This window comes from Triplophysa dalaica, chromosome 23, assembly GCF_015846415.1.
Source record: "Triplophysa dalaica isolate WHDGS20190420 chromosome 23, ASM1584641v1, whole genome shotgun sequence".
Taxonomy (NCBI): Eukaryota; Metazoa; Chordata; class Actinopteri; order Cypriniformes; family Nemacheilidae; genus Triplophysa; species Triplophysa dalaica.
This window is the reverse complement of record NC_079564.1, coordinates 4,439,103-4,459,436: the sequence shown is the minus strand read 5'-3', so window position 1 is coordinate 4,459,436 and position 20,334 is coordinate 4,439,103. Positions and strand designations below refer to the sequence as shown.

At 37.0% G+C, this 20,334-nt stretch overlaps 2 protein-coding genes across 2 annotated transcripts in view; both read left to right on the top strand.

Moving 5' to 3' along the window:
* Positions 1–241: 241 nt before the first annotated feature.
* On the top strand, positions 242–7,385 carry zgc:163022 (putative ferric-chelate reductase 1). Its single transcript, XM_056738455.1, has 15 exons — positions 242–588; positions 1,655–1,785; positions 1,874–1,971; positions 2,076–2,154; positions 2,260–2,454; positions 2,689–2,790; positions 2,867–3,011; positions 3,088–3,198; positions 3,274–3,389; positions 5,200–5,286; positions 5,602–5,693; positions 5,767–5,825; positions 5,905–6,045; positions 6,186–6,211; positions 6,367–7,385. The coding sequence occupies exons 1-15, from the start codon at positions 405–407 to the stop codon at positions 6,454–6,456; spliced, it is 1,656 nt and encodes a 551-aa protein (XP_056594433.1). The 5' UTR covers positions 242–404; the 3' UTR covers positions 6,457–7,385.
* A 9,123-nt stretch (positions 7,386–16,508) lies between these two features.
* Positions 16,509–20,334, top strand: part of LOC130413089 (guanine nucleotide exchange factor VAV3) — a 61,362-nt gene continuing 57,536 nt past the window's right edge. Inside the window, exon 1 of the mRNA XM_056738043.1 lies at positions 16,509–16,920. Within this exon, the coding sequence (XP_056594021.1) occupies positions 16,717–16,920 (204 nt within the window). The 5' untranslated portion in view covers positions 16,509–16,716. The remainder of the gene's footprint in view (positions 16,921–20,334) is intronic.

The following is a 20,334-nucleotide window of genomic DNA, read 5'->3' as shown; positions in this document are numbered from 1 at the left end:
AGCGAAACACAAGTATTAACTCACTACACTCACCTCCGACATCAACATTTGAACAAATGTGAAAAATAAATCGGTGAGGGATTTAGATATCAAGATAAAGGTTTGGCTCAGCATCGTTTTGAGCGTTTGCACCCGGAAATGTAGATGACGTCAGGCTTAACAAGCCCCTTTTAAGATCATACACCTGTGCAGGTAAAGCCGCGCCCCCCATGACGTAACACACTCTCGAGACATTCTCAAGCATAACGGACTACGCGCGCAGTCCAAGTCAAACAACCCGACAACAAATTCACTCACTTTCATCAAGTTTTACTTGCAAGAGATTGTTTCGTCGCTCCTTCCTTTTTTTTGCATCGTATTTTATTGATCTTGCCGTATAGTTTTGTTACTTCTCCTGCTGTAAGATGTTGCTGTGTATCGTGCTCTCCGTATGTGTTGGGATCGCGCAGTCGTATAAAGATGGACAAGTCAGCGGTGTTTGCGACACAATGAAACCGAATCACGCACCAAACACCACTCAAACCAGCGCTCCTCCATACAACATCACGACGGACAAGAACAGCTTCAAAGAGGGCGAAGAAATCACAGGTGCGCGGTTTCTTTTCAGAGAGCGCAAAGCTGAAGTCAAAATCATTTTGATTTATTATCTAGTGTTCACAACACAGAATGTCATACTTTGATTTATATGATGTTTTATAGGTTATTTGATTTAAGTACTATTGGAATATATGGAAAATAGACATAGTGAAGAATCAACAGGTAACTTTAGACATAGGCTAAATGGTCTACAAATACGCATTATAAAACTATGCAGAACACCACTACATACTATATATCATATATATAATTATAAATAGTAAGTAAAAAATTAAGAGACCATTCCAAAGTTTCATTTTTTAAGCATTTCTTGTATTGTGGCCATTACACTCCATGGATTTCAACAAAATCAAGCCTGTGACATTAAACTTATCCAACAGCAATGTATAAGACTGACTGCAATAGTGCGAAAATCAAGGTTATATCATAGAAAAATATTTTACAACTTTTTCTAAATACATGTACAAATCTTACTGTTGTATTGCTTAAGTGTGAATCTGTAATTGTTATCTTTGCAGTTTTTGACATCTGAAAACATCTTTTCTGTTTCTCCGGTTTTCATTTTCTGCAAATAAATGAGAATTTAAACAAATCTTTTATTTCAAATTTGGGAGAAATGTTGTTTTGTTTGTTAGTAGTAGTCTTCTCAAAACAATCATTTTACACAAACACATACCTATAAATAGTAAATTCTTTTGAAAAGGTCTCTTAATTTTTCCATGGCTTTATGTACCGTATGTGTGTATGTATTTATATATATATGTATAGAGAGAGAGACATGCTACATAGTCTACTAAACATAATGTTGGTTCTTTTAGAAACATTTTCTATATACTATAGCACACTAATGAATATTATACTTTGCTATAGGCCTACAATACTGTACTCTCCTGTAGCCCTTCTATAAGATTTAATGAGTCGCTTTCCATTTTCAAATATTGTCTCAGTGTCACTAATCTAATAAGTATACAAACGGTCCTCACTCGCAGCCATATGTCTCTCAGTTCATGTATGTTTCGTATGGATTTTCACAGACCTGTGTTTTCTTTATTCTCAGTGACACTGAGCACTGAGTCTCTCTATTTCGAAGGGTTTATGTTACAAGCACGTATAGTCGGAACGCAAAGTGCCATCGGTTCTTTTAATGTCACAGACAATAAGACCCAAACCCTCAACTGCAACGGAGCGGTGAGTTTATACACATTATTACAGTGTTTGGTGTACATTCAACAGAGTAAAAACCTTCTTGAATAATATTATTTGATTTTACATTCAGAATAGTGCTGTTTCTCACACATCAGAATTTAAGAAAACTCTCATTCAAGCGAAATGGAAGGCCCCTGCATCTGGACAGCTTGGCAATATACAGTTCTGGTATACATTTGCCTGTCATGTTTGTTTCATTTTTACAGTTTACACTTTAATGTGTTTTTATACAGTGCATTTTGTAATAACATATTTTGGGTTTGTCGTTGCAGTGTAACGTTTGTCAAAGGTTTCAAAACCTTTTGGGTGGGTGTGAAGAGCTCTGTGATAACATATAACGGCACGCAGACAGTAAGCTCTACTCAAACAAACACCAATAGGAAATACATCTAAAGTCTGGTTCTCCATTTTTTGATGTTGTTGTTTACTCAGCTAAAATTATTTTGTACATTTTAGGTACCTTCAAGTAATACCGAGTGTGGGAAAAGCAAAGTCTGTTTCAGTCAACCAAGCAACTGTGACCCGACCATCGACACTACTTGTTACTTTATGTCGATTCAGACGTCGTCTAGCCAATCAGAAATGAAGATGGAAATTGTCGGCCCGGGTAAAGGATACGTCGCCATTGGATTCTCTGATGACAGAGAGATGGTATATTTACTGCATGATATACACATTTCCAATTTTATGTTGTATATTTCTCATGAAATGTGAGATCCATATCTGCTGAAGTCTCATCCTGGAAACTTTCTTTGTCAGCATTGAGTCGTTTTATTAAATATCTGACATTAGTGTACCGTGCGGCTTTCTTGATCTTATTCATTCTTTGATTGATGAGTCATATCATATTCAGTTGTATTCAAAGCCTTTAATGTTTAATTCAAGGGCAATGATGACATCTACATATGTGGTCAAGACAACAGCGGCCTTCTCCAAGTGCAACATGCCTTTTCAAATGGAAAAAACACTCCAAATATTCTGACGCTGGTAATACTCACTTCCACTCTTTTGCTTGACAACTTCTCTTATATCATCGTCCAAATATTTTCTACTTTATTTACAGGGGAATGTGTCTGATATCAAGACAGCGATGACGAATGGAGTTCTAAATTGCTCATTTACGTCTCGTAATCCCATCAGTACAGGAAGTAGAGCGACATCTGTTATGGAATACTTCCTCATGATCGCTTCCGGACCCTCCAGTCAAGGTTTGGGCATGGATAAGAGTCAAGTGTTTCATTTTGGGTCAATTATTGCTTTAACCGAGTGTGTTCTCACTTGCAGGTAGCATCAATCGCCACACCAAAACATTTGTTACCCAAAGCAAAGCTAATTTACTGAATCCAACGGTAGTGAGCGCCGCTGAGAAATATCCAGCGATTATTAAAGCTCATGGTGAGTATATCATGACAGACTGACTTTATGTTACATCATCATAATTGTGGTCCTGATGGTGCTGCTCTCATCCAGGTGCCCTGATGCTGATCGCCTGGATGACCACTGGTAGTGTGGGTATGCTCATAGCACGCTATTTAAAGGCAGCCGGCAAGGGGAAAGGCTGTTGTGGGAAAGATTTCTGGTTTTTGGTGAGTTTTTGTTCTTTCATTTTATTCAGGCCCAGGGCCAATTCTTGAGTATAGACAGAGACTACCTTTTAAATACAGTAATGCATGTTACATATTGAGAGTGTCCGGCCTAAAGTAGAGTTTAAAGGTTGTATTTGTTAACATTTGTAAATGCATCATCTAACATAGACTATATAATAATGGACTAAATTATGTATGTTAGCTTTTATTATATTTTTTGTTTGTGCTAGTTTATTGTGCATTTAATTTTGCCCTTTTAAATGTATTAATAAATGCTCAAATTAATACGAAGAACAAGATTCATTTCAAGATTAAAATGTCTTAAAACGTTTCCCTTATCTGTAACGTTAACGTTACGTATCTGTAACGTCTATCTTTTGGTTTTTAACGTTAGTTACAATTCTATATTTTTTGAGGTTGAAGATTAAACTATAATTTGTAGACACCTTCACTTCCAAAAAGCCCACTAGGGGTCGCAACTGCCTTTCATTACAGCAGTGGTTCTCAACCTTATTTGAGTACTAGTACCCATCATATCTGAAACCATCCTCATGGATCCCCAAACCCCGCGCTCACACGCCATCCCAATTAAATATCAGTAAAGTCACAAATGTTATATTTCTTAAGTCAATATTATGTAAGCCTAACTTATACTTCAACGTGACCTTTTAATGGTTTTCAGTTGTATTAAAATTACACAATTATGTCGCCGAAACATTCTCATTTCAGTATCTCCAACAGTATAAAAACGCTTTACTGCAGTTTTTTCTTTTGACATTAATTTGTCAACAAGGACTTACACCAACCATAACTTATCAGTTAACGTTATAATTAACCATTATATACTGTTTAATATGTGAAGAAAATGGTTAAAAATAAGAAAAGAATAACAGATATACTAACGTGATATACAGGTTATCCATTGTTCAATAAAAATAAAAGTTTTAAACTTCTATCAGGGGTGGACTTTGAACTCTGGTGTGCGGTACCTGTGAGTGTGCGATACCAGTGACCTGACGCATTCCTAACAACCGATCTGACGAGAAACCAGGCCAGAGGCCAATGCCAATCGGTCATGTGTTGGAAACAGATGAGTGATCCAACAAAGATTGCATGTTTGCACATGCACACTTTTACACACTAGAAGGCCTCCGTCACACTTCTGAGTTCTGATCGATCTAAATGACGCCGCATAAGATGAGTGCGTTTGAGTCACAAATGCGATTAGGTTATATTAACTATGATTTGGTTTAAATGAACCTTCCATGCAAAGTGAATGAACATAATTTATGAACACAAGTAACCAGTCAATTTGGCTATTCAATTTACTGCAATATCCTACTCGGTTGCTTTTTATCTGCTCCTGGTGGGTGTTAATTTCAAACCCTGAATGTAAGATAATTACTCAATATTTTTTTAAAGGGTTCTACGGACCCCCTGCAATTACGCCACGAACCACTAGGGTTCCGCGTACCCCCGGTTGAGAAACACTGCATTACAGCATGTTACATGACTGAGTTAATGAGTTAAGATAAGCAGGATGAGATAAGAGCCAATTTATGGTAGCTTAACTTTCGTAACTTTCATTTAACAAGCATTATTAACTTACATTATGTAGTGCTTAACGGATATTTAGTCAAAGTACAACCAGATTAGATATGTTACAAAACCTGGCATTTTGTACAAATACATAAACTACAAATCTAGTTTTATTTAAAGTTGCTGGTCATTTGTTGCTAAACGTTATGAAGGGTTAGCTTTGTAAATAGTGTGACAAACAAATTTAAAGTTGTTTTTTCTTGCCCCACAGGCTCATGTCACTTTGATGTCCCTCTCGATTATTGCCACAGCGATTGCATTTATTCTGGTGTTTTCTTATGCCAGGGATTGGACTGGGGTAAACAGAATACGTTTTTCTTCCACTTTGTAGTCATAGGATTTGCAAAGAATTGGTCATATTAATATCATTATTTGAAATTATGAAAAAAAGTAAAATAAAAGTCCTTCCTCTCAATATTTTTCTATTATTAACATACATTTTTAATAATAATAATTGTATACTTTTTCTTGTTGCAGAGCAATTGTTGTCCATTATATCATATTTTTTATATTATAATATATTTTACTCCTGTAAAAACAATAAGACATTGACTTTTTGAGGTCTCTTTGTCAGAGGTTTGACCTTCAGTAATTCAGTGTCGTGTGTGTTTAGGGAGCTCATCCAGTCCTGGGCTGTTTGGTGATGATTCTCACTTTAATTCAGCCTGTGGTCGCTGCTTTACGCTGTGATCCGCAACACGAAATGTAAGAACATTCTCTTCTTTTCAAATGAGGGAAGGAAAGTTTACATGTTTCATTGTGTTAATCCTCTTTGCAGGAGATTTGTCTTCAACTGGGCTCATTCATTCATCGCTCTGGCCATCAAAGGTCTTGCAGGTATGTTATCATATGCAACATCAATTTCATCAGTAAGGAAAACAAAAACAAATCTGATCTCTCTTTTCGAACTCGATAGTGGCCGCAATCTTTACTGGTCTGGCACTGATCGGAAAATCTGAGGATGAGGAATGGACGCTGAAGGTTATGGGAGGTTTTGTTGCCTGGGAGGCTCTCATTTATGTTCTTCAAGATTTGCACAAGCGCTCCAAGGAAAAAGGTAAATGCGCAGCTACTGCTGATGTTTACTTAGCAAAACTTCACGTTGAGAAGCGTGAAGAAATACAAATATAGTAAATGATGCAAGATGAAGGATTGTGAAGTTATATGTTTCTAAAGAAAATGTGAATTCTGTTTCAGATGCAGAGATTTGCTCTCTTGGTCCGGTAAGTTCAAAAGTGACAAAAAGGTTCTCTTGTATTTTTTAAATATTCACTTTTAAGATTTTATACCGTATATAATTTGGTAGAATACATATATACAGAGAGTGTAATATCTCGTGGTCTTAAGTAATATTTTTCTATATTTTTGTTCTGTACAGATGAGGACTGAAGTTGTTTTGCTTTTCGTGTTTTTATTGGGAAACCTGGCCTTCTTGGTAGCACTTCTTGTTGGAATAGGCCAAGCTTAAGACAGTTCAACATGCCACAAATGACCTCACTGGATATGAAACTTTTATTTGTCTCCGTTTCATTGTGTTACTTTATATCTGATATATATTTTAATCTGAAAATATATCTGAATTGTGAAGGCACTCATTTAGTTTAATTTGTATATGCCCTTGTATTACATTTTCTTTCATCTTGTGCTTTCAAGGAAGTAAATCAGGTTCATGGTTCTATCCCCGTAATAATTGCACCGCAAAGAAGCATATTGAAGTGAAGAACAATAGTCAGCAAAAATAATTTCCCCTTAATTTGATTCCGTTTAAAATAAATAAGTATAACTAAATTAGCAAGCAGTTAAGTAATAACTAATAATTGTATTTATGTAATAATTAAAAGAATAATACTTTTTTTAAATCCTTATTTATGTGATGGGTGCTTTATGTGGACTTAAATAGATGCAATCATTTTTCTACTGTACAAACTGTATATTCGAGTCCCTAACACTACCTCAAAACTTAACCATCACAGAAAACATTAATTTAGTATGATTTAAACAATGTTTTCCTCACGGGTCAAAAAAATGTCTTTACAAGGTCAAGCAATTACTGGGATTACTATCTTTGTGTTCACACACACTGTAAGGTTTACCTGGACCACTCACACACATATGTTATGTGTAGATAGTTGTGTAAATGTTGCCAATATTCCTAGTCAAATGAAAAACATTTTGTCAATTTAACAAGTTTGTAAACCATTTATGTAAAGATCTATCACTAGAGGGCAGTGTTACTGTTTTTCAGATTTACAAAGCAAATGTGGAACATAACTACATGTACAAGGAATTCTTAAACTGAAGTTTATAATAACATGCCATGAACCAATACACTTAATTATTTTATTTAATAACTGAATTAATAAATAATATTGATTAAAGATCATCTGAAAAATGGGATACATTTTGTACGTGACTTTATTGTTTTTTAAAAGCGTACGAAACACTGTAAAATTATAAAGTTATAAGTGTTACAGTAACATAAAACAGGATTCACACCCACTTCTCTAATGGAATGAGATATTTAACGAGAAAAACCTGGCCAGGATTTAATGAGAAATAGGTTGGATTGTAAAAAATGGCTGTTTGAAATTTAATTGAGGGCTTAGGTTTTCTGACACATTTAAGACAAAGTTTTGAGTGGAATAATGTGCAACCATTAATCAAACGCAATAAGAACAAGAACCATTATATTTTTACATTTACTTAAAGTCACCATGAAATCAAACAGGAAAATTTGAAGTATTTTACTTTTATTAGAAATGATTTATACGTGCCCACGACTATTTGTTCAAAATTCATTTGCACTTGAAATCCTTAATCAAAAACATTAAGCTCCTCTCCCCCTCTCAACAACAACTCTTCACCACATGACGTCAAAAAAGTGGTACTATACTTGCTGTCTAATAGCCAGGCATTTTTTGTCCTCCCCTCCAGGCCCAACTCACAACAAACCAATCAAAAACGGTAAAGAAATCAATCGCAACTTCCGTTTCATGGTGACTAAAGAAAATAATATTGAACTGAAAGTTCACAAAAAAATTACAATTCATCGTTTTCTCACCCTCATGATATTCCAAACCTGCATGACTTTCGTTCATCTTCAGACCACAAATGAAGATATCTGGAAGAATGATGGTAGCCAAACACCATTGGACCCCATTGACTTCCATTAGACACAAAACCACCTAGACATTTTCTAAATATCTTATTTTGTGTTCCACAAAAGAAAGAGTCATATACAGGTATCGAATGATATAATGATGCCATCATTTTAATTTCTGGTTGAACTATCCTTTAACAGAAGCTGTATTGTGAAAAGTTAATGTCAGCATCTAGCGTTAGGAACACTTCTGACAACAGCTTCAGTTTAAACAAACAGACCGCTGTGCTGCTCTGGTGTTGATTTAGCAGCATGTGTGAAGTCAGCTTGGCTTTCATCTTTACAGTCTTGTGCCATGTTGTTTTGCTGGTTCAGCACAGGTCTCCTGATGTTCTGCTGGTAAACCTGGAGCTGAAACAGACAAATATAGACCCTTCAAGTGCAAAACACTGTATGAAATATATAGCCTACTACTGAAACGCTAGCCAACATTTCATTTGACCTGTTTCCATTTACTTGCTATTCTGACAATGTTACAACTGTCTGACACACAATGCAACTCAATGCAACTTTACCATTGGACTATACTCAAATTCAATATGTACGGAAACAAGTCACCCCAATGTAATATCCATCACTTGGTATTTTGTTATAAAATACATCCCTTGTTTACCAGATTTTTGCATTTGTAGTCATGATATTGGCTCTGTTTGGAGAGGGAAAGTTACAACTTTACATAAGAACATGAGAATTGGTCTAAATAAGATCTTAAAGGGGCTGTATGTATTTAACAGAAATGAAATATAATATTTATAACTATGTCTTCAGAGATGTATAAAGACCTTACATAATGAAGTGTTATGTTTTATGAACTTAGAATCAGCTATTTCAATCTACATACACCTTGGGTCCGTGTTGTTTCCATAGTGGCCCTAAACAGACAAACTGCTTCACAGAGCGCGTCTCATAAATATGTTATCAGGAAAGAAGAGAAAACGTGACGACATCTTAGTCCTGTGTCAGCAACAGAGTGCTTCAAAAGGAAGTGGGAAACGTGGCATGTGCCATTGGTTGCAATTCGCAACCTCACCACTAGATGCCGGTAAATGTCTTTAAGATCTAAACTGACTATTGGAATAATATTGTATACCCTCCAGATACTGTTGGATTAAATCCATTCTGGCTGGTCAGAGAATCCACACTCAGAATTTAGACGGATTACATGATCTTTTCCAGATCAGGTTTAACGTGTACATATTCAATAAACAGTAGCAGGCACGCTGGAACAGCAGTGGCTTTAGGGGGAACAGGCCTGGCCAAGAGTAAGTGGGCCATTTGAAACATTGCACCCCATCCTACTGTAAAATGAACAGCCCTTGCAATGACAGAACAAGCTATGAGTTCAAGTCTGGCAAAGGCGCACAGAACGGGATCTCTTCTGAAGATCACATATCTTACATTTGATCTTTTTTGCTGGTTAGTTTTCAACCTGATGATGAAAGATTGCGACATGAACCATGGGAGATGGTCTGACTAATGCTCAGGGCCAGCAATCCAGAAACAGCCCTAACAAAACTCCCGCAGGGGCCCCCAGACCTCAATAGACACAGGATTTCATTGGCTATGCCAATTTTTTATTTCCAATGTTTTACTTTACTGAAGTCCTGTTGAAAAACAGAAAGACTCAATTCGGTTGCTAAATGTAGTTCCTTAAGTGGGGGATGTGTTTAGATTGTTTTGGTAGATTATTCACTTACTGGTGTTTTTTTCACAAATGCAACAACTGAACACGATGCATACATTTTATCTACATTTCTGATAAATATAAATTAGTTGGTATTTAGGAAACTGATACTTGCTCCTCTGATTCATCCACTTTTGACTTTTAGATGTTTATCAGAAAAATAATCTTAACCTTATAGAGACCACAGAAAATTCTCTTTTCTCTACATGTCTCAACACTATATTTGCAAACGAAACCTTATGTTTAATTTATCCTCAAACAAACATGAAAAGGCAGTACAGTACACAACTTTCCGCCTCTCTAATGCTTTTTAAAACATCTAAATGATTCAAATATTTAGACTGCAAATGGATGCACAACCAAACATATAATTGTTAGAGTGCTTTTGTATTCCTTAGCTTTCAGCTCAGATAGATATTCTACCAAATTCATATCTTACATTTATTTTTTGCATTCAATTTAATGTTTTCAGACACAATTGCAAATCTGAAGCTTGTTCTTTGTGCTTATTGAAAACCTCTTTTATATTATTGAAACTGTTTTCATCCTTTGGCTTTTTATCTCAATTATTTTGACTCGGAGTTGCAGCATAAAGAGTCTTTCTCTGTGCGGTGAGAAAATTACATCTGATGTAATGTCTGTAACATCGGGTGTGCTTAACCATAAGTTCTGATAAATCAAGACATGAGCGACACTGTGAGACAAACCCTCCTTTCTGTTCTTTCATGAATAGTTAAACAACCTTTGAGAGAAACAAATTAATCCTTAAGAGTCAGCTTCAGCTCAACTCAAGATTCAAGATATTTTAGACTTTGTGTGTCCCATAAAAACACATTTGTTTTGATGCTATTGGCAACTCAAATGAGATGAATGTTGAAACTTCCTCATAAGTTTCTGTTCCTTTAACATAGATACTATCTCTGCGTGTTCGCCTGCCGAGCAGAAGTTATTTCAATTCACAACGAGAATCCCTAAAACTCACAGTACAGTCCAAAGTTGCCTCTATAAATGAGTATGATGTTCTCAAAACAATGTGCAGGAAACTTTTTTGATTTAAATTTATTTTTCTGTATTCACTGTATCAATTTTCAGCCTTAAAAAAAAAACTAAGTAATAATGTTCAGTAGACCTTTACAATTCTGCCGTCATCTTTTGTCTCTGAACCTTTGGGGACCCTTAGAACCGTCTGAAGGCCCCCCGGGGGTCAAAGGAAAACAATTGTACTAACGGGATGCTCTGCAGTAATAGACATGGAAAACAAATCTGGTCTTTAATCGGTCTGAGAGTTTGATTTAAAAGGAAAATGAAGCTTTTGGATGGTTCAGATGTTTTTTTGCCAACTCAAGCAATAAGGAATACCTGAAGATTCTGCTCTTCCAGGACTCTGGGATTCCCTGCATGCAGTCCCATCAGAGAGAGAGAGAGAGAGAGAGAGAGAGGGTATGAGCCATTGAAATTCAGTGAAGTAGAACTCCGCAAAAAACTTCTTCATAAGATTTTGATCTGAGCAACTGGGCCAAATACAAAGAAAGTCAAAGTAACCTATTGTTTTATATAATGTGTAACAAATAAACATTCATTTATAAATATTCATTCATACAAATCAAGATGCCTATTTTCATTTGTGCAATTCTGATACTGTTTGAAATTGGTTAACCGTACTCTTAATATCATAAATGCCTGTGTTGTGCATAAACAAGCCTTATTTAACACATAGTTATATATTTCCAATGTTTGTATACAATGTACAGCATGGGCATGCGGGAATAATTAAGTAAATCTACCATTAACATTGTAGGGTTCTTCCAACATCTGTAGGGTTCTTCAGGGCTGGATTGTAAAAGTGATAGTTCAACCAAAAATGATACTTCTTTGATCTTTTACTCACCCTCATGTGATTTCAAACCTTCACTTAGACATTTCTCAAAATGTCGTCTTTTGTGTTTCACAGAAGAAGTCATACAGATTTTAAATAACACGAGGGTGAATAAATGAGTAGTTCCAAATGAAGTGCTCTCACATCCTTTCGGATAATAAAAGACAATGTAGTTTTTGCATGTCAAGTATAAAAGTACACTTTGCATTTTTGTTAATAATTTCCCCAATGGATCAATGAATGTAGGAGTGATGGTCACACCTGAATTCAGCTCTAAAAGTCCACCTTCCATTCAACATGTATACTCTGATTTTCTTTGTTGTTCTAAGGCAAGGCAGGGCCAATAATATTGGAGCTGAATCCTTGAGGCTAAAAACAATCTGCATTCCAACTCAAATCAAATAGCCACACAGCATCACCTTAAAACCATGACTCCCTGGTGGTGGAAACATCACACATGAAGCCAGACTGAAAGGTAGTGTTTTCACACTAGCTGTGGTTCCGCCAAGAAAATTAAATTATCTCTGGGTACATACATCAGTTTTTTCCTTTAAAGGTCATACATTCTGTGTTACAGCTTGGGAAGCTATTATCTATCAATATGGTCGTAGCAATGTTTCATAACCTCATTCATAAGATACATTCAGACGCATGATTCATAAGCATGAATAAAACAATGTTAGTCACACATTGCATTAGTGTATTTGAAAGCATTGAAATTGTACATCACTGTGGTCTCTTACAGACACTTACAATGTTTCACTCTCGATCTTTGGCTGTTTCACTAGTTACTCTAAAATACTGTTTGTAAATATGACGTTATGTCATGTTAACACAATCCCCTCAAACTATTTAATTATTATTTGTGTCCTGAAGAAGAAATATAGGTTTGGAACGACATGAGGGTGATTAAACAATAAAAAAAAACATTTTTTAGTTTAGTATACCTTTAAGCTTCATACAGCAGGTGCAGCTCTGTTGTGTTATTTGCCTTGCGGCCCATGAATACAGATCTGTGACCCCTGTGACTTTTTCTGTCTCTGTAATGCGTTCCTCTGTTGATCTTCTTGCAGTCTCTTCCTGTCCTTGCACAGATGACAGGCCCTGAAACCATGTGAAATGTTTGGCTCCAGTCCTCCTGGGGTCTCCTTTATTGATTTCTGCAATGGCTCTGTGTATGCGGATCAATACCTGTACATAAACTTAAATGATTTTGTCTAGATATTAGCGAAGGACCATTAATTTTTCACTCAAACTATGAGTCTAGCTTTATATTGATGCTGTTAAATTGCCCTGTCCTGACTTGTTTACTGTATTTTGGGTGTTGACTTTTGTGAAAAATATGCAGAACAGATACGGGGGTGACAAAAAAAAAACACTCCCAAAGATACTGTGATAATATAGCCATTGTTTCTTTTATTGGCCACGATAGTTGTTTAGTGAAAGTTTGATATTGTGACTGGCTTAAAGGGAAACTTCAACCAAATATGAAAATTCTGGCATCATTTACTCACCAACCAGTTGTTCCAAATCTGTATAAATGTCTATGTCTGATGAACACAGAGAAAGAAATTTGGAAGAATGCTAACAACCAAACAGATTTTGCCTCCCATTGATTACCTTAGTAAAACAACGGTAGTCAAAAGTGCCCCAGAATTGTTGGCTGTCCTACATTGTCTTCTTTTGTGTTCAACAAAAATAATAATTTTTTTCCTATATGGGAGTCAATTCGGGGAATAATCTGGTTATAAGCATTCTTCCAAATATCCTTCTGTGTGTTCATCAGAACAAAGAAATTTACACCGATTTGGAAGAACTCAAAGGTAAGAAATGATGAGAGAATTTTCATTTTTGGGTGAAGTATCCCTTTAAGATCTTGTTTACTTGTTAAATATATAAAGGATGCATGTGGACATAATGCACACTGTAATACAGAAATTGATCCTGAAATTTCACCAGGGGCCTCATTTATCAAATGTGTGCGTAGTGAGTCCGTAAGAACGGTTTCACGCAAAGTCTGGGATCTACCATTTATACGCAGAATTGTGTGTAAATATAAGCACACCTCTGAGCATGCTCAAGCAGAAAATGTAGCGGTAGAACAGTGATACTACAAAAAGAAAGTCCCACCGTGCATTTCCTGTGTCCTTTATTTCCAAATAATCTATTAGTAAATTCATAGTTCAAGCCAGACATTTTGGTGCGAGAAGCTACAAAAGACAGATGGGAAATCATTTGAAATGCAATTATACTGTCATGGCTGATCTCACTTTGCTGGATGATTTAGCAAACCTTCTTTTGTTTAAAGCACAATTAATGTAAAACACACACTTAACAGAACAATTTATGAAAAAATAAAGAAAAGAAAAAATCATTCAAACAAACTAAAAAAGAACAAAAAGATGTTGCATATTAATAATTATTACAAAAATGATATAAACAACATACTTTTTGCTATTACTACATCGCTTTACCAAATCATAATCACATTGCAAATTCACCAAAAAAGAACTGCAAATTTGTTTTCTTTCTGAACATTTTAATTTATGCAAAATAAATCTCCTATAAATAATTATGAAACTAACAATAAAAAACAAATTGAACAAAAAATGTATTGCGCAAAGAATGCGTTTTCAAATACCGCTGTGATCTGTTTCGTGAGAGCAGTATATTCACGTGATTCATAAAGAGAGGTTTCGTCACCATGGTTCATTGGGTTTGTTTCCTAATGCAAATGACCATTAACGTGAATGAGCAGGATGCTAAAGAAGATGTGGGATTTATCAAGAATAATTACACAACGTTTGAGAAATACATGTATTTTTGTATTTAGACACATTCTAAATTTCAGTCGTGGGACAAAACGTGGAACCCTTTTCTACGCACTGTTAATAAAGGAGGCCCCAGATGAGTAGCACACTGGGTCTGAATATAAATTACCAACATAATGCAGGTCATGACAAGGATGCCAATTATTGGAATGGCAGCAATGTGGCAATCCTCGAGTCTCTCTAAGCATTTGGCTTGTGTGTGGCGCTTTGATCATCTGTCAGCTCAGAGGGGTCGAGTGACTTGTGCCAAGTCTCTAACATTGTGAAGGAAGGAAAAGAGAGATAGTTATTGGCTCCAAACATCCTGCGCCCTCCACTTCCTTCCGGCGCTTGCCCACATTTTCAGACTTCCTCTTTCTCTTCTCTAGCCAATCACGAAAGGGGAGTTTAGAAGGGGGGACTACTTTGCAGTTAAACCCCTCCCACTGTGCGAAATGTATGGGTTAGGCTAATGCCATCTGATCGTCTCTCTAGGGATTCATTTGTGATTGATGATGTTCGCCCACTGCTTCCATACCAGTGTTACAAAGGATAGAAACAGAACCCAGGTGATGACTGAAGCGGTGTGGAAATAGTTCTTGTCATGTGAATCTGCTGCATCCTGGAAACTCTTGTGTCCCGGCAGCCAAGTTATCCTCAAACAACCCTTTAAACAGAAGGAGAATAAATAAAGGATTGAGCACACAGATAATTAGGCTCCTAACGTTCTCTGGTTATGACAGACAGATGGTTTAATTTATCCTAACGACATGCTCAAGACCCCCTGGTCCATGATCGTATACACACATCGGCCTTATATTAAAACTATCCGACCTCGTGCTTGCTAGATATGGAGGGAACACGTTTCTTAATAAATGCACAATACAATAACAATGTCTGGCAAATGAAATGTTACGTGATCACAAAAATAGAGTTTTGCAAATTAAAAGAAATAAAAATAGACCTCAATTTTAGTTTTGTGCTATTGGTTGTGAAATGTTACGTGATCACAAAAATAGAGTTTTGCAAATTAAAAGAAATAAAAATAGACCTAAATTTGAGTTTTGTGCTATTGGTTGACCATGCATTTACATACAGTATAGTACATTTAATGCTGTACATAATAGTTGGTCAATGAGTAAAAATGCAGACATTCTGACAGCGATGATATAAACCTCCTGAAGTCTTTATGACATGGGCAGATAGACAGAAACAGGATATCTATGACAATGCATGTTATACTTGCTGCTTAAGAGGAAAATGCTATCTTCAGTCAACTGTCTCCCTTTCTCCGTCTCTCTCTATACTACATTTTAAAAACAGCCAAAAACACACTCCAGATGAGGGGAATAAAAAGGCCATTGGTTTATGTTTTTTGAACCTATCAAAATGTGTTGGAAATATTAAACAAGTATATAAAAGTGTTGTCACAATGGTCAAAGCTTTCTATAATAAAGCTAACAATGCAATTAATAAATTGCAATAAAAAAACAAAATCACAAGTTAAAAAAGAAGAAGAAGATTACGATGTCAGCACGGATGTTCAAAATAAAAACAAGCTATATTTACGTAAAATTGCTCTTATTATGATGTTTGACTGAAAGTCCACTTTTGTGTGAACTTGGAACTTGATAGGAACTATTTTCCTATGATCACTAAAAAAAAACTTTTGCTTGTTGCAAGTGACCATTTAGTGTACAAATTCCCTTGGCTTTCATTTTAATGTAATAAAATGTGTGCTTTTTTACATTTTGGTCCATTGCATAATCATCAGTCTACAGGGTGTTCCGGGTGTCAAGCTCGCCGGCTACACTCTGACGCGCAAACTCACACAAGCTTGAAGAGCGAGCGCAGCGCAATACGCTGAACATCGGAAGCAGGAAGACTCAAGCGCACACGAGTGACTGAGAGAGAGAGAGAGAGAGAGAGAGAGAGAGAGAGAGAGAGCGGGGAGGGGATAGCGAAAATAAGAGGTGAAAGGGAACGAAGAGAGCAGCAGTACTGGGATCAGTCACTCTCGGCTGGTCCTCCGACCTAGCCAACAACATCCAGTGATCAGATCGCCCGTTATTCTGATATGCGCATCGGACGCGGAGACGCCGCTTGCTCTTTGGTTTAACAGATCTCTTTAAAGCGGAGTTTGACATTCATGCCCAGCGGATTTGTGTTCAATCTTTCATTGTGTATCACCGGACGCGATGGAGCATTGGAAACAGTGCGCGTTATGGCTGATCAATTGTAAGGTGCTCCCGGCGAACCATCGGGTGACATGGGAGTCCGCCCAGGTGTTCGATCTGGCGCAGACCCTGCGCGATGGGGTCCTCCTGTGCCAGCTTCTCAACAACCTGAGACCCCAGTCCATCAACCTGAGGGAAATCAACCTGAGACCTCAAATGTCACAGGTATGTGAATGTTGATTTGGATGACTGTTGACATAATAAAGTGAAACAATATAACAATTCTTGCGTTGCAGCTTTTTATATAGAAAAAGTGAAAAACTAAGGTACATCTAGTTATTCATCACATAGCGTACTTGTAATGCCAAGTTGATATTTCAACACATGCGGTACCGTTATTTTTGTACTAAGTTCTGCCCCCTATCGGTAAATATCAGCAATGCAGAAACACAGAAATTTGAAAGAGGGACATCTTTAAAAGATTTGACCTCCAGTTTTGTATTTTAGCATCTGTAAAGAAAAAGCCCTGTCAGGCTAACAATAAGCACAGCATGATAGTTTATATAAACATAAAAAACTAACTTTCAAACGACTAACAAATAACTTTTGCACATTTTCACGTACAGTTATTTGTTGTCAGGGGAATGAGGGTCAGATAAAAAGCGCTTTTAGTTCGGTCACGTTCTATCATGTACCCTGTCAGGTAAGAGCAGGATTAGTTTTTCTGTCTGTGGAAAGAGCTTTATTGTGGACTGCCTTTGATATCCGTCTCCGCTATATGTTGTTAAACACCATCTGTTCAAAGCCTGGACCTGATTATGTCCCTCACACAGTTCTGACACATCGACATTTCATATCATATCCTCAGTAACCTCAATTTAAAACTGACTGGTATAAACACGGATACACAATAGACACACAGTCTAGACACATACACAAGCAATTGATAAAAGCAAACCGTTATGCATAAAATTTGTCCTTGTGCTGTGTCACAGTGGGTCAATAGATTCCAAGAAGCATTTAACAAAAGTCAATGACTAGTTTTCGAGACTGAGGTGTTGGTTTATTGAAGGATTTATGGTTGAAAATCAGATAAAACAGAAAATAAACATATACTAAATATATATATATATATATTGGAAAATATTTCATATAATTCAGTTTTATAATTGACTATTTCTAATAAAAAACTATATTTATAGAAAATATTAAAAATAATAATCATCATATGGTTTAATTTATAAAGTCATTAATATTTATGTTTTGGATCTGACAACATTACATTACAATGCTGTTTTCATGTGTAAGTGTCTCCATTCAGCAAAACACTCTATCAATAATGAATGTAGGTAGGAAAAGAGACCAAAAAATGTCCGTTTTTTTAGCATGAAGGTGAAATTTCCATCTGAGGGCAACATCTGAATCACAGCATGAATTATTCATGAGGTTTTTGTCAGCTTTTTTATCATAGACTCATTATAGCACATGGGACACAGGCACAGCCGACCCATGGGACCACCACAGACAAAAGCAGAAGAAACCAAACACAAAGCTCAGTCTTTACCTCATCAGAGCAACTCCAGGGGCCCAATGGGCCCTTTGGGTTTCCCTTCACCCCACCGATAGGCGTATAATTAAAATATAATGCACAATTCCCCCCCTGAAATTTCTACATTAATACTGGGGGCGATAGGAACCAGCCCATGGTTTTGTGTGTGTGTTTGTGTGTGGAAGGGCGTTAAACTGTTTTACAGGCCTTAGTTCAAGCCTGTGTGAACTGAAGAACTAAGAACGGAGAGGTTTCTGGGCCGGTTTGAAACATGCAAAAGGTGGAAGTGTAAGATTGAGGAAGCCACAAATGCAAGTGCCTTTCTCACGCGCTGCATTGATCATACGGTGACTCGCTTGAAGCTTTCTTCCGTTTAACGTACTGGCTTGTAAGGATAGGAAGGAAATGGCGACAGGTGTTTGGCAGGGTTTCAAAACTTTATTTAGATATGAACATAAGCCAGCGCAAGTAAAGATTGCGAGATTTGTGAAAAGATTTTTGGTTGCACGACATGGGCTTTCTCTTTGCAGCTAGTTTTATCTTTATCTTTTCTTAACTGGTGAAATCACCACCGAGCGGTTTGTTGCACATTGTCAATGTCATGCCGTATAATCACTGGCTCATCTTTAGGTCGAAGGGGGAAACACAAGGGCTGACGCCCACTCAGATACTGTAGTTTCCGAGCAGTGATGCCCTTAGGGGAAATGAGGAAATGGGATGAAGGAAGGAAATGAAACGAAACTAAACATCCTCTAAAGACCCTCCATTGCGTTGAGGTACAATTTAAAAAGCTAGCAGTTGGGGACATGTATTTTCCCGAATTGGTAACCGAGTACTTTGGGTGGACCTGGGGATTTAACGTTTACTTCATTTCTCGTGGGTTTTTCAGCTGAACTTAAGATCCCCTTGAAGTTCAAATAATTATTTTAACAAAATGTAACATCTTGCATAATAACACAAAAGGGGTCATATGGCGCGAATACATGTTTTTATGTGTCTTTGGAGTGTTTATAAGTTGCTGTAACACAATTCAAAGTAGGGAAGGAAGGAGGCGGGAACCGTTGAACATTCAAACAAAGTTTAATCAAAGTTAATGAACAATAACACGGAAGTAAAAGACCGGCACCCACCTCACGTGTGACTGCCGGCCACAAGAACATAAATACAAACTTAACATATGTCAGGGCCCGGTCCTCTCTCGTCGTACACTCTGCCGCTCGTCCTTTTATGCTTCCGATCTCCTCCGTGAGAGATGCAGAGCCGGTTCAACACGCAGCTCATTGTCACTCGTGTCACTGGCCCCACATCACTTCCTCACGGCTCTCGTCCCGCCTTGCTTGTCACATTTGCCCATTCATATATTACACACAAAAAATTGCAAAAATAAGAACGAATCGAAACAAAAGATGCATTCTATCTAAAAACAAATGCTCTGCCAGACGTGCTTGAAACGCCTCGTGTAGCCACACCACCTCAAATCTACATCAGTTTGTGGTATGATGTAAATAAGACCGCCCAAATGTATTAAGTATGTTGGGCGTACCTGTCAGTACAATTGCCTCGGAACCTGATGTTCCAAATATGGTACGAGACGTTACATTTCCGTCACATGCTTGCAGTATTCGACCAATACGCACTGGTAACCTGGCCAATCATAGCACACCTCGCTTTTCAGAATGATGAGCTCTGTAAAAATCTGTGCATTTCAGGGAGGCGTGGCAAAGAGGAACTGCATGTGGAAAATACAGCGTTTTTGAGATAATAAATTATGTATACGCATTTCATTACATCTAATACAAACGATACATTTTTTTTAGCTGTGTCATATGACCCCATTAAGATGCACAAATCCTTGCAATATATATCTTGTTCAGTCCAACTGCTCTCTCCCTCTATCTCTCTCTCTCTCTCTCTCTCTCTCTCTAATAGAGACTGACCTTTCCTCTGTCACCAAGGTAACAGCCTCTACTGTAAATGGCTGAGGATCAGAGAGAAAAGATGCTCCCCAAAGACAATGTGATCACACATTTACAGTTCAGATTTTGAATTGCCTCTTTGAATAGCCTTGATGTTTTCTGCACCAATAATGT